A 13,771-nucleotide genomic window follows, 5' to 3' on the forward strand; every position below is an offset into this window, starting at 1 on the left:
TATATTTCTAGAATAATATTGAAAAGCTCTGAGACATATTAATCTAATTTGATTGACCCCACCTTGAAGTTGGACCTGTGGGCGGGGCTTGTCAGAGCCTCTTGTGGGTTTACCACACATAGTTAAGAGCACCACCCTTCTCTGGCTCCTGGAAGGTGCTCCATGTGGGGACCGGGCTGTGACTGGGAGGAACGACCTACCTGATCTCTGAGCACTGGAGGTCGACGGCAGGAGGAGCAGAGTGCAGCTCAAGCAGCAGCTGAAGCAAAAATCTACCATCAGTCATTAGGTTGGTTTAAAGAGAATCGTGGATGCCAGCAGCAGGTGGGGCTCCATCAGTGAGGTCAGGTCACATTGTCATTGTTGTAGTTTGAAGTTTGTCTGCCCTCAGCACACATACTGTGTGTCTGTGTCTGTGTTGGGCCAGTAATATGTGTAATACTATAAAAGCTGAGTTTGTGAATGAGTCAGAATTTGTGGGTTTATTGCTGATTTGAGTCCGAACTGCAGTTTAAACCTGGTGAGAAGAACAAAGAAAAGTAGAAAAAGAGCCTGAAAAACTCTTATCAGGGGATCTGCAGCTGCAGGTGAGGCGAGCTCGAGAAACTGTCAAGAAATGCAGCTGGTGGGAGAGGCAGTGTTTAACAAATAACAACCTTGAGATGGTGACAGCGTGGTCGAATGATGCTCCACCCAAGAGATCAATGCAAACATCCACCAGCCTCCAAAGCAGCAATGAGAGATAAACGAACTCCATGAGACTCTGGACCTGTGTGGTTCTTCTTGTCACTGCCTCGTTAACACGAGAGAAGAAGAATGAGGACGTCTTCTGTGCTCAGATGTTGTGTTGTGTGTATCAAAGAGCCATGTAGGGGTCAGCAGAGGTGGGAAGTAATGAAGTACAAATACTTTATTACTGTACTTAAGTAGAATTTTCTGGTATCTGTACTTAAGTATTTATTTTTTGGACTACTTTTTACTTTCTACTCCTTACATTATCAAAACTCGTCTCTTTAGGCTCAGCAGTATCATTTCTATGTGATTTCTGTTATGTAAGCTGCTATAAGTGACTTGTTGGCCTATAATATGTGAACCACATCTCACATGTATCCCTCATGAATGATATAAAATCATCTTGAGACACAAACGACATTCACATCACGAGAAACTGGAATCAAACAGACTTATATGTGTTCTTTATCTTTAGGTACAACGACGCCGTTTATTGGCACTGGGAGCAGCGCCGGTGTGCGTCTGTGGTATCAGCTTCGAGCGGGGCTGCAGAAGAAGCATGAAGGGAGAAACGTTTCTATCAGCTCAACAAACATGTGAAATCACAGAAAAGTGTTCGCAGGGCACCAGACAGGCCGGGACCCCGCTGGGTAGAATCGCCCTTCAACTTTTTTTTTACTTTCTTACTTACATTTCGGTACTTTTTCACTTTGACATGAGTAAAAAAGTTGCTTCAGTACTTTAACTTTTACTGGAGTATTTTTTACCACAGGTATCTGTGTGTCGTTAGAAAGTCTCGTCGGTTATGATCTGGGGACGGAAAGAGGATTTCCGTTTGGAGGAGGCGGAGGGAGTAAAAAGGTCAAGCTGTTCACAGATGTTGAGGAGACGCGGACAGTACCGGTACTTTTGGTTTTACTGCGTGAAAGGAGCAGAGCGCAGGTAAGCGAACACTGATAATACTAAAGGAAAGCTTTAGTGGGGTCGTTGGTGTGTGGCCTCAGCTTCATACGGTTAACTGGTAATAATGTAACAGCGCGTTTGTAACAGTGACTTTCTGATGTGTAATTAAACAACATTCATTACTTTGACGATGAGCTACGAGATCACATGTAGTGAAAGGCCTGTTGGGATGAACTTGTAATAAAATACATGTTTGGACTTGAGTGAGCAGAGAGCTCCGAGTCATCTCAGCAAAACTTTATTATTTACTTTTCGCTACTTCCTCTTTCTGTGCGTACGGCCCAATCACGTATTCGGTACGTTCATCAGCCGGTGCGGACTTTACAGCAGTTTCGACATCGCGGTACTGAACTGTACTGCCTGGGCTCTTTTGTTTAAGCCGAGGGAGACAAGACACCTCTGCCCAGCGTCCTGCTCGCAATCGGTCAGTCTCTGGACAACAAACTGGACGCCCAGCGTCCCCGACTGTACCGGGGAGACAGAACGAAGGACTCAGGCAAGAAAAGGGGAGGAGTGTGTGCTTCATGGTTAAGTCTTTGTGGGCTATGCATGTGTGTATCTTAAAAACGCACTGCACTCAGACCCTCCAGCTGCTGACCTTCAGTTAAACTCTCCTTCAGCTGTTTACATCCCCCCACGTGGTGATAAAGCTATGGCTATGGACGACCTGTATGACGTCATCAGAGGACTTGATTACAAAAATCCTGAAGCTGCCTTTATTGTGTTGGGAGACTTTAACAGAGCCAACATGAAGAAACGTCCCTACAGCAGTGATCAAACACTGGATCACTGCTACAAACCCCTCCCCCGTCCAGCTTTGGCAGAGCATTGTCCCATACTGCTGCTGCCTGCATACAGACAAAGGCTTAAACAGGACAAAACAGTTTCCAGGGTCATTTACAGATGGGACAGTGAGGCTGAGGGCATCTTACAGGCCTGCTTTGAGACAGCTGACTGGCAGATATTTGAGAATGCTGCTGATCGCAACATCAGTAAATTCATAGACTCTGTTATAGGCTATACTGGAAACAAGCATGCAGCGTTCAGTCCACCGTGTCTCTTGCAGATGAGCTCAACAAATTCTGCACTCGTTTTGATGCAGAAAACATAAAGCAGGTCCTTTTCCCTCAGGCAGGCAGTGAGGCTGTAACCTTAATACTCGAAATAGAAGATGTGAGATGGTCTTTCCAAAAGGTCAACCCAAAACTTGCCTCGAAGCTCGTCGACCTCGGGCTGGAAACGTCTCTCCTGAACTGTGGGTGGTGAGAGTTGGTAAGCACACCTCCTCAACACCTATTTTAAACACAGGGTCGTGTGCTTAGCCCCCTCCTGTGTTCCCTGTTCACACACGACTGTGTTGCTAAACATAAGTGCAACACCATCATCAAGTTTGTGGATGACAAAACCATCATAGGCCTCATCACAGACAACGAAGAGACGGCCTGTAGTGGAGGTGATGGCGCTGTACAAGTGGTGTCTGGATAATAACCTGTCTCTCAATGTCAGCAAAACAAAGGAAATGATAGTGGACTACTGGAAACGACCAGTCGGGGAACACCAGCCCATCCACACCAACGGTGTCAAGGTCCAAAGGGTCAGCAACTTCAAATTCCTTGGAGTAAATGTCACCGAGGACTTCTCCTGGACCTTCCACACGGACACTGCAATCATGAAAGCTCATCAGCGACTCTACTTCCTGAGGAAGCTGAAGAAGTTTGTCATGAACGCCAACATCACCTCAAATTTCTACAGGTGTGCGATCGAGAGTTTGCTGACGAACTGCTTTACAGTTTGATACAGAAGCTGCTCTGCCAGCAGCCGCAAATCACTACAGAGGGTGGTGAAGGCACACACACACACACACACACACACACACACACACACACACACACACACACACACACACACACACACACACACACACACACACACACACTTCATTTCTTATCATACTGTCTGTGTTTCCAGCTTCATCAAAGAGGAAATCTTCAGCCTAATCATCAAACTTAGAAAGCACCCCTGGGTGCTTTAAGAAATCTTGTCCCGTGACTCACACCCAGTGCTGATCATGCTGATTACAACAACAGTGTGTTATTGTGTGTGTGTTCAAAGATGAACTTTTATTTCCAGATAACCAGCCGATGACACTGCCTGACTTATACTGAGCTGTCAGAGCTGCTCTCCACATCAGCAGAGTGACACTGACGGTCTGGACGGTCTGTTTGATCGACATCATCCAAATCGGATCATGCAGAGACAAGGAAACGTCAAAGAACAAAAACATTATAAAGCGAGGCATTTAAAGCTGAATGATTTGAAACAGGAAGCTCAAGATACTCATTTGTACAAGAAGTACCTCTACAAAGACGACATCCCTCCGTACCCCGGACCTGGAGAGGTTTCACTTGAGTTTCATGTGTCTCGGCTGAAACACGACACATACAGATTAGAAGAGATCAAGAATGACGGAGGCTTCAAGGATCCAAAGAGCGGCTCAGAGGATCCAGACAGACTGTCCCTGGTGTGGTGGAGTCTGGCTGTGGCACCAGAGGAGATCCAATCAGCTGAGAGGAGGCTCCTGGAGGAGGCCTTCCCAAACTGGACTGAGGAGCAGGCCCGGCGGAAGCAGGGCTTCCTGGTGGACTTTGCCTCGTCTCCAGCCTTCAGTGAGAAGTCCAGGTATGGATCGTACCGCTTCACCTTCACGGTGGAGGAGGTGCTGGAGGCCTACAGCAAGCAGGTACGGACTCCTTCACTGTAAATTAACATTAATTAGCTCAATGAAGATTTTTAAACTTGATTTTGTCAGTGTAGCCCCTCAGACTGAAAAAGCTCCCTGACTCCTTCATGTAATCAATGATTTTCTGTTTTAGCTGGTCAGCTTCACCTCAGTGGAACATTTTGTGTATTATGTGTTTGGCTGAGACGTCTGTACAACGTCCCGGCTCACTGATGAAGCCCGGTGTAGCTGGTGTGAGTCTGTCATCAAAACATGGTTTTTTTTCCAGTATTGCTCCGGCCGCCCGCCCGTCATGCGTGTTCTCAGGACTTCCCTGTACAGACAGGAAGTGATGTATGCTGTGCTGGTCCACAGCTCAGCCAATGACAAGCTCTTCTCTGAGTATCCCATGCTGAATGACCCTCCGAACACCATCTGTGCTTACAGGGACGGACGCTTCACCTGGAGGCCCGAGGCCATGTGTGAGACACACAAGTAAGAAACAGATGTTACACACACACACACACACACACACACACACACACACACACACACACACACACACACACACACACACACACACACACACACACACTCAGACAACATTTGGTGGATGTTCCTGATCCTTTAACACTGTCAGCTGATTCAGACGCTGCTTCCTCTCAGATATGTGCTTTTACAAAGACGTGACAAAAACCTGATGGAAGCTTGGGGGCTGATTCAGGATCCACAGTTTTATGTTTGGGACCACGTCGCCATCGCCCTGCATGTGGAGGGAGGACAGGTACCTTCACTGCTCCTCCTCCTCACACACCTGCAGAAACATCAGCAACATTATTGTGTTTAATCATCGTAAAGCTGGAGGAAGCTTTTTGATTCTTGTCTTTCTGAGTTTTTGGTCTTTGTGTGTTTCTGCCAGAGCTGGTGTGTTTGGAGGTTTGATGAATAAATGATGTTTACTGTAAATAAACTAAACGTTTCAGTTGTGTTTTTGTAGGTTTTTTGTGTAAAACTGTTGCTCGTCTTTTTCTCTCTGTTCATTTTCTTTTCCAGGTGCTGAAGTTTGATTCTGATGATCTGAGAAAGAACCTCACGTTCTGCGAGTGTGACGCTGTGACAGTCACACCTAATTCTGACTTTCAACATTACCAGGATGCTCAAAGCCTCGTCACTCGTTTGTGGCCACTGAAGAAGGAGGTTTCACTCCAGCAGAGAATCAGAGGTAATAAATCAATAATCGATAACAGGCTGACTTCCTGCTTCACCTCCTGACACAGCCGATGAGCTGTGAGCTGTAAACGTCTCCTGATTAACCTTCTTCATCAACAGGCTCTACAGAGTGAGGCTGTCTGTGGAGTTTCTCCACCTTTATTCTCCTTTTCCTGAGCGACTGCAGCATCACCGGCTGCACAGTGAACCACGGTGGAGGTTACACAGAAGGCAGCAGCCGAGAGGAACGAACACAGAAAAACTCTTTGATGTGACTTTTTTATTCCATTAGTTTATTAAAGGTTTATTACATGAATTTCCAAAGTGCACAGCAAAAGACCAAAGACATCCATCCATCCTCATCCGCTTTGTCCGGGGCCGGGTCGCGGGGGCAGCAGCCTAAGCAAAGAGGCCCAGACCTCCCTCAAAGACAGATAAAACATAAACATGTGATCATGTGTTTCACTGCACTCTGTCCCGTCTGTGTGTGATGTGTTCATGTGACTGAATCAAAGACTAATTACTTTGTACACACAAAAAGTGGACAATAAAGTTGTTTTGGATATTTTGTATTTTGGGTGTTTTCCGTGGTGTTCAGGTGCCTTCGCTGCTCCTCCTCCTCACTCTTCACACACCTGAAGCTTTTCACATCAGATCATTTGTTGCTGTCTTTGTTAAATCAGTCCAACGTGTCACTAAAAGTGCTCCGAACGACCATCTACTCCTGATTCTGAAGAGAGCTGAAGCACATCAGCAGAGTGTCTGACAGATGACATTCAACTAAAATGAAAATAAATCTGTAACCTGAAAAGGAACCCAGAGGAAACCGTTTCCAATCTTTCATTTAAACCATCATTTATTTCAAAAATAAATACAGTGGCTTGTAAAAGTATTCGGCCCCCTTGAACTTTTCTACATTTGGTCACATTACAGCCACAAACATGAATCAGTGTTATTGGAATTCCAGGTGAAAGACCAACACAAAGTGGTGCACACGTGAGAAGTGGAACCAAAATCATACATGACTCCAAACTTGTTTGACAAATAAATAACTGCAAAGTGGGGTGTGCGTAATTATTCAGCCCCCTTTGGTCTGAGTGCAGTTGCCCATAGACATCGCAGTCCAAAGAACACACCAGACCGGTCAGGGATAAAGTTATTGAGAAATTTAAAGCAGGCTTAGGCTACAAAAAGATTTCCCAAGCCTTGAACATCCCACGGAGCTCTGTTCAAGCCATCATTCAGAAATGGAAGGAGTATGGCACAACTGTAAACCTACCAAGACAAGGCCGTCCACCTAAACTCAGGCCGAACAAGGAGAGCTGATCAGAAATGCAGCCAAGAGGCCCACGGTGACTCTGGACGAGCTGCAGAGATCTACAGCTCAGGTGGGGGAATCTGTCCACAGGACAACTATTAGTCGTGCACTGCACAAAGTTGGCCTTCATGGAAGAGTGGCAAGAAGAAAGCCATTGTTAACAGAAAACCATAAGAAGTCCCGTTTGGAGTTTGCCACTAGCCATGTGGGGACACAGCAAACGTGGAGGAAGCTGCTCTGGTCAGATGAGACCAACATGGAACTTTTTGGCCAAAATGCAAAACGCTATGTGTTGTGGAAAACTAACACTGCACATCACTCTGAACACACCATCCCCACTGTCAGATATGGTGGTGGCAGCATCATGCTCTGGGGGGGCTTCTCTTCAGCAGGGACAGGGACGCTGGTCAGAGTTGATGGGAAGATGGATGGAGCCAAATACAGGGCAATCCTGGAAGAAAACCTCTTGGAGTCTGCAAAAGACTTGAGACTGGGGCGGAGGTTCACCTTCCAGCAGGACAACGACCCTAAACATAAAGCCAGGGCAACAATGGGATGGTTTAAAACAAAACATATCCATGTGTTAGAATCGCCCAGTCAAAGTCCAGATCTAAATCCAATCCAGAATCTGTGGCAAGATCTGAAAACTGCTGTTCACAAACGCTGTCCAGCTGTCCTGGACCCCCACCAATTCGCATACCGCCAGAACAGGAGCACAGAGGATGCAGTCTCCATCGCACTGCACTCTGTCCTCTCACACCTGGACAACAACAACACCTACGCCAGAATGCTGTTTATAGACTTCAGTTCAGCATTCAATACAATCCACCCCTCACAACTCATCAGGAAACTGACAGACCTGGGCATCAGTTCCCTCATCTGCAAATGGTTACTGGACTTCCTGACCAACCGCCCCCAACATGTCCGGCTGGATAACCGCTGCTCATCTACCATCACAATGAACACCGGTGTACCACAAGGCTGTGTGATGAGCCCTTTCCTCTACTCCCTCTTCACCCACGACTGCAGACCTGCTGATGGTTCCAACACCATCATTAAGTTTGCAGATGACACCACGGTGATTGGCCTCATCAGTGACAACGATGAGGCCGCCTACAGGGAGGAGGTGGATCGTCTGGCTGAGTGGTGCGACACAAACAACCTGCTGCTTAACACCGAGAAGACCAAGGAGCTCATCGTGGACTACAGGAGGAATGCTGACCCACATCCACCCATCCACATTAAGGGGACGGCTGTGGAGCGTGTGAGCAGCTTCAAGTTCCTGGGAGTCCACATCTCCGAGGATCTCACCTGGACGACCAACTGCTCCAAGCTGGTCAAGAAGGCTCACCAGCGCCTCTTCTTCTTGAGGACTCTGAGGAAGAACCACCTGTCCTCAGACATCCTGGTGAACTTCTATCGTTGCACCATCGAGAGCATCCTGACCAACTGTATAACAGTCTGGTACGGGAACTGCTCTGCCTCGGACCGGAAGGCGTTGCGGAGGGTCGTGAAAACTGCCCAGCGCATCGCCGGAGCACCACTTCCTGCCATAAAAGACATCTACAGGAAGCGGTGTCTTTTATTACAGTTAATACTTGTACAGCTGCTGTTATTGTGTATATATTTATTTATATTTAGATTTCTTCATACATTCTTATATAGTTCTATACTGTGTATTGTGTATTTTGTTGTACAGTTATTTTATTTTCAACTTTAATTTATATATTTTATCTTATTCTTCCCAGTTAAATTTACCCTTCATTCTAATTTGTGTTGTACAGTTATTTCATTTTTAACCTTAATTTATATTTTATTCCTTCCTAGTTAAATTTACCCTTTTTAATTTTTCATATTTATTTCCTATCTTATTCATAGCCTTTTCCTTTTTTGTTTTCTTTAGGTCAGGAGCAGTTGTCCAAGCATTTCACTACATATCGTACTGTGTATGACTGTGTACGTGACAAATAAAATTTGAATTTTGAATTTGAAAAGGGCTGGGAAAATCATCAGAGACCCCAGTCACCCATCACATGGACTCTTCACCCTCCTGCCCTCTGGGAGGCGCCACAGGAGCCTCCGGACTAAGACCACCAGGTACCGGAACAGCTTCTTCCCCACAGCTGTCAGACTCCTGAACTCTGCCTCCTGACATCTGACCCACGTTAAACACATGGACTGAACATACACACACCCACAATGGACAACTGTACCCTCAAACACACAATAATAACATGGACTGAACCACCACTCACAACCACTAGCACTTTATATAGCCTCTGTAGAAACTATCTACACCCTCACTTATCTTAACTGCACTACTGTATAGCTCTGTGTCAATAATCATTCTGTACATTCGATAATCTTTAACCCTACAACTGTTTACAACTTGCATAGTTCCCATTTCTGTATAACTGTATATCTCAGATTCTGTAAAGTTATTTATTTCATATTCTGTATAGTTTTTCATATTTATATCCTGTTCATAGCCTGTACATAGCTTGTACTCACTACAGCCTGTACATACTTATAGTTATAGAATATTCACAACATACTTCATACCGTGTACATTATAACATACCATAATAGACCCATTTCTGTAATATACTCACATATCTATATTATTGCTAATATATATTGTAATATATCTATATCACTAAAGCACTTCTGGATGGATGCAAACTGCATTTCGTTGCCCTGTACCTGTGCATGTGCAATGACAATAAAGTTGAATTCTATTCTATTCTATTCTATTCTATTCTATTCTATTCTATTCTATTCTGACTGAGCTGGAGCTGTTTTGCAAAGATTTCAGTCTCTAGATGTGCAAAGCTGGTAGAGACAGACCCTAAAAGACTGGCAGCTGGAATTGCAGCTGCGAGGTGGTTCTACAAAGTATTGACTCAGGGGCTGAATAATTACGCACACCCCACTTTGCAGTTATTTATTTGTAAAAAATGTTTGTAATCACGTATGATTTTCGTTCCTCTTCTCACGTGTACACCACTTTGTGTTGGTCTTTCATGTGGAAGTCCAATAAAACTGATTCATGTTTGTGGCTGTAATGTGACAAAATGTGGGAAAGTTCAAGGGGGCCGAATACTTTTGCAAGTCGCTGTATAAAACAAAAAACGTTCCTCCTTCAGGTCGTCTTTTTCACTGGAGCTAAGGAGCCGAGCTACTACTGAACTACAACCAAAATAACTGAATGTAAATATGAGGAAACCAACACAAAATAATTCTAAAAAGGCACAAAACTGCAAAAAACCTACAGTAACATAAGACTGAAACAGAAACGTTAAGGAACAGAAACTGAAAGTGCAAAACTCCTGATTTAATATTGCTGACTGCAGATTTCGTTCATCTCACAGGCTCCTACGTCTGCTTGAATGTGCTTTTAAGACCAGGCAAACGATCAATATCAGATGACCTGATTGATGCGACGTGAAGGAAGCTTTTAAAACTGTGACAGAGCTTTGCTGCAGAAACACAGAGCACTGCCAACGAGGCGGCTGAAGGAAGTCACGCAGCTGAGAGGAAAGCGGTCTGCAGCAGAACATCAGCAGAGACAAAGTAAAAGGCGAACATGGACAGCAATCCTGCTCCACCCTGTGAGTAATTTATAACTGGAGAATATGAGGTTTTGTATTCATTACATTGATGAATTCATTGTTTTCAGGCAGCTGATTTCTCTTTGTGAATGTGTGTGTGTGGTGCTAAAACTGCTCTCTCTCATTCTGTTCTATAGTTGTTTCACTTTCCTGTTACAGCCAAATGTGCTGTAACACATTTTAAACAAATGCAAGTGAATTCAACACTGAAAAGCTTTTGTGACAACAAAGCATAAAATCCAACAGTTAACAACCAAATGAACTGTATTTAGACAGCGTTAAAATGAAAACTCTTTCATGTATTGGTGAAAATTTCAGGGAGTTTTTATTCAGACTGAAGCTGCTCCACCATTACAACCAGTGAGTAGATCTCACAAAAACAGACGACCTGAACATTAAAGTCAATTTATTTGTTGCTGTGTGAAGGTGTGTGTTACGTGCAGTGTTGTAATGTGTCAGAGGACCTGTATATGTAAAACCCTGCTTTACTCAGCACTCGTTGGTCGGACCAGAGAAAAAATAAAAACTGTCTTGGCTGCATCTCAGAAGGCTGCAGCGGATTGATGCTGACAAAATCTGCCTTCCTTAACAGGAAGAAACCTCCATCAGAACCAGGCTCAGGGAGGGGCGGCCATGTGCCGTGAGCGGTTGGAGTTGAGCGGAGGAAGACAGGACAAAGACACGCTGTAGAAGAGAGCCAGAGATCAATAATAAGAAATGATTAAATGCAGAGAGGTGCATAAACATTTGTGTCCCTCCCCTCAGAGGGCGGCCCCTCCATGAGGCTGAGCTCACTGCTGAACAGAAAGTGTTCTGTCTGCGTGTTATCAGCTACTGACTCATGCAGGAAAGTCCTGATATCAGTGAAAGGAGTAGAAAAGGGGTGTCAAACTCAAATACACAGTGGGCCAAAATTCAAAACTGGAACAAAGTCGCGGGCTAACATTGATATTTATTGAAATATATTTATTCCTCCTGATATAAGAATGAATCTTTTCTTATGGACACGTTTTGCTGAAAAACTGAATATGGAACAAGCAAAGCTTAATACTAAACAATATATATATTAGCTGTATAATACCAGTAGGGCAGCTCTGATAGTAATTTGGTATGGCTTCGCGGGCCAAATGTAATTAGGCTGCGGGCCAAATTTGGCCCGCGGGCCAGAGTTTGACACCTATGGAGTAGAAGGAGACGTGAAACAGCTGGGCTTATAAAACTGCTGCGTCATCTGTGTAGCAGTGATATCATTTCATGCTGATGAATAATGCCACTCAGAGGTGTGATTACCAGTGTTGGTCAAGTTACTTGAAAAAAGTAATCAGTAACTAATTACTGATTACTTCCCCCAAAAAGTAATCAGATTACAATAACGCATTACTTGTAACGCGTTACTGTAATCTGAAATTGAAAAAAGTAATCAGATTATAGTAACGCATTACTTGTAACACGTTACTGTAATCTGATTACTTTTTTCAACGCGTTACAAGTAATGCGTTACTGCCCATCTCTGGTGATTACTAATAAAGTGGATGTGGAATGCTTCTCTTTGGAAAACCTCATCGATGACATGTTGATCTTCTTCAGCAGATGCAGCAGACGATCTCAGGATCGTGATGGTTGGGAAAACTGGAGCTGGGAAGAGTGCAGCAGGAAACATCATCATAGAAAGAAGAGTTTTTAAATCCACTTCGGCTTCGTCTTCAGTAACAGCAGAGTGTCAGAAGGAAACATCAGAGTTTGGGGGTCAAGCACTGGCTGTAGTTGATACTCCAGGTCTGTTTGATACCAAACTATCTCAAGAGCAGGTGGTGAAAGAGATCAGTAAGTGCATCTCCTTTGCTGCTCCTGGTCCTCACGTGTTCCTGGTTGTGATCCAACCAAACAGATTCACCAAAGAAGAACAAGAAACAGTGAAAGTCATTCAGAAGATATTCGGAGATGAAGCGTCACGCTACACTATGGCCTTGTTCACCCATGGAGACGATCTGGAAGCAGATGAAGTCAGTGTAGAAGATTTAATTGGTGGAAATAAAGAACTCAATGACTTCATCAGTCAGTGTGAGGGAGGATATCATGTTTTTAACAACAGACAAAAGGATTCCTCTCAGGTCAAGGAGCTGCTGGAGAAGATCAACACAATGGTCCAGAGAAACGGAGGAAGCTGCTACAGCAAAGAGATGTTTGAAGAAGCTGAGAAAGCAATAAAAGCAGAAATGGATCGACTCCTGGAAGAAAATCCAGAGATGTCAGAAGAAGAAGCCAGAAGACGGGCAGAAAGAGAAAACGAGTTCACCAGGGCTTGTTTGATAGGGGCGATCATTGGAAGTATCTTAGGCCCACTGGGAGCAGCAGCAGGAGCAGGACTGGCAGCTGCAGGTGTAGCACTGAAACATCAATGTGTCACACAGTGAAGGTGAAGAATGAAGGTTCATAATCTACGTATTTCCACCTCAGAGTTGGTATGCAGACGACTCAGCACTATACTCAAAATTAACTCAGTGGAATAGAACAGAAATATATCCCACTATTATAAATACACAGCAGTATATGGCCACATCAGACCTATAATGGAATAATTCTAGTTAACCCTCACATGTAGATTTAGGTGGTCAGAACTTCACTGCATGGTTTTGCACAGCTATGCATGTTTAGATGGCTGAGAATAAAAGAGGAGCTGAGACGTCCCAGAGTTGACTGTGAACTGTGGTGTTTGATGTGTGTCTGTTCTGCTGTGTGTAGTAACAAATACTTTGACCACAGCTCTTTGCAGACTTTATTTATGTTTTAATTCCACGACAGAATGCAAACAGCTTGTTGATTGGATGAGAATCTTGGAGCTGCACGAGCAAAATGTAACTATGTTCACTAATAAAGGTCATGTTTACTGTGTGTTTCCATTTATGCATAAATCAATACACTTGTGATGTAAATGAGTATAGTAATGTTAATGTAGTCCTGTTGCATACTGAATACTGCATGCTGCATTGTTCATGGCTGCATGAGAGCGAGGCTCTCCTGCTGGTACAGCAGACATTACTGTCTCTTCATGCTGGAGGTGGGACATAAATTCCCACTGTGGGCGAGCCGTCACTCTGACCAGCTGCTGCTGAATGTGTTCCTTGTGTTTGGACCACACAGTGTGTACGAACAATAAAGCTTTGCAAAATTCTCAACACTGTGTTTATTACTAAAGTCATAGCTTATGTCGTTCCAGCG

General features: G+C 44.4%; 3 protein-coding genes across 7 annotated transcripts; all 3 read left to right on the forward strand.

The window, feature by feature from the left end:
* Window positions 1-189: 189 nt before the first annotated feature.
* On the forward strand, window positions 190-3,727 carry LOC146661258 (uncharacterized). Of its 4 annotated transcripts, XR_014913596.1 has the most exons (4): window positions 193-324; window positions 1,208-1,429; window positions 1,523-1,674; window positions 3,664-3,717. XR_014913596.1 is itself a non-coding variant. In XM_085421374.1 (2 exons), exons 1-2 carry the CDS (start codon window positions 3,152-3,154, stop codon window positions 3,725-3,727), a joined length of 360 nt encoding a protein of 119 aa, XP_085277500.1. In that variant the 5' UTR covers window positions 1,793-3,151. The 4 variants fall into 4 exon arrangements, 1 of the variants encoding a protein (XP_085277500.1); XR_014913597.1 differs by having other exon boundaries at window positions 190-289; window positions 1,208-1,674; XR_014913595.1 differs by having other exon boundaries at window positions 1,208-1,674.
* Window positions 3,728-3,810: 83 nt separating this feature from the next.
* LOC146661259 (uncharacterized) lies at window positions 3,811-6,115 on the forward strand. Of its 2 annotated transcripts, none has more exons than XM_085421371.1 (5): window positions 3,811-4,374; window positions 4,862-4,909; window positions 5,081-5,198; window positions 5,468-5,636; window positions 5,744-6,115. In XM_085421371.1, the coding sequence occupies exons 1-5, from the start codon at window positions 3,944-3,946 to the stop codon at window positions 5,755-5,757; spliced, it is 780 nt and encodes a 259-aa protein (XP_085277497.1). In that variant the 5' UTR covers window positions 3,811-3,943; the 3' UTR covers window positions 5,758-6,115. The 2 variants fall into 2 exon arrangements, with proteins under 2 accessions (XP_085277497.1, XP_085277496.1); XM_085421370.1 differs by having other exon boundaries at window positions 3,812-4,435; window positions 4,704-4,909; window positions 5,744-6,114.
* Window positions 6,116-10,527: 4,412 nt separating this feature from the next.
* Window positions 10,528-13,137, forward strand: LOC146661260 (GTPase IMAP family member 9-like). Its single transcript, XM_085421372.1, has 2 exons — window positions 10,528-10,552; window positions 12,140-13,137. Exons 1-2 carry the CDS (start codon window positions 10,528-10,530, stop codon window positions 12,964-12,966), a joined length of 852 nt encoding a protein of 283 aa, XP_085277498.1. The 3' UTR covers window positions 12,967-13,137.
* The last annotated feature ends 634 nt before the right edge of the window (window positions 13,138-13,771 follow it).

Source organism: Rhamphochromis longiceps, linkage group LG10, assembly GCF_057381845.1.
Source record: "Rhamphochromis longiceps isolate RC_006_pf linkage group LG10, R_longiceps_female_GT1.1, whole genome shotgun sequence".
NCBI lineage: Eukaryota > Metazoa > Chordata > Actinopteri > Cichliformes > Cichlidae > Rhamphochromis > Rhamphochromis longiceps.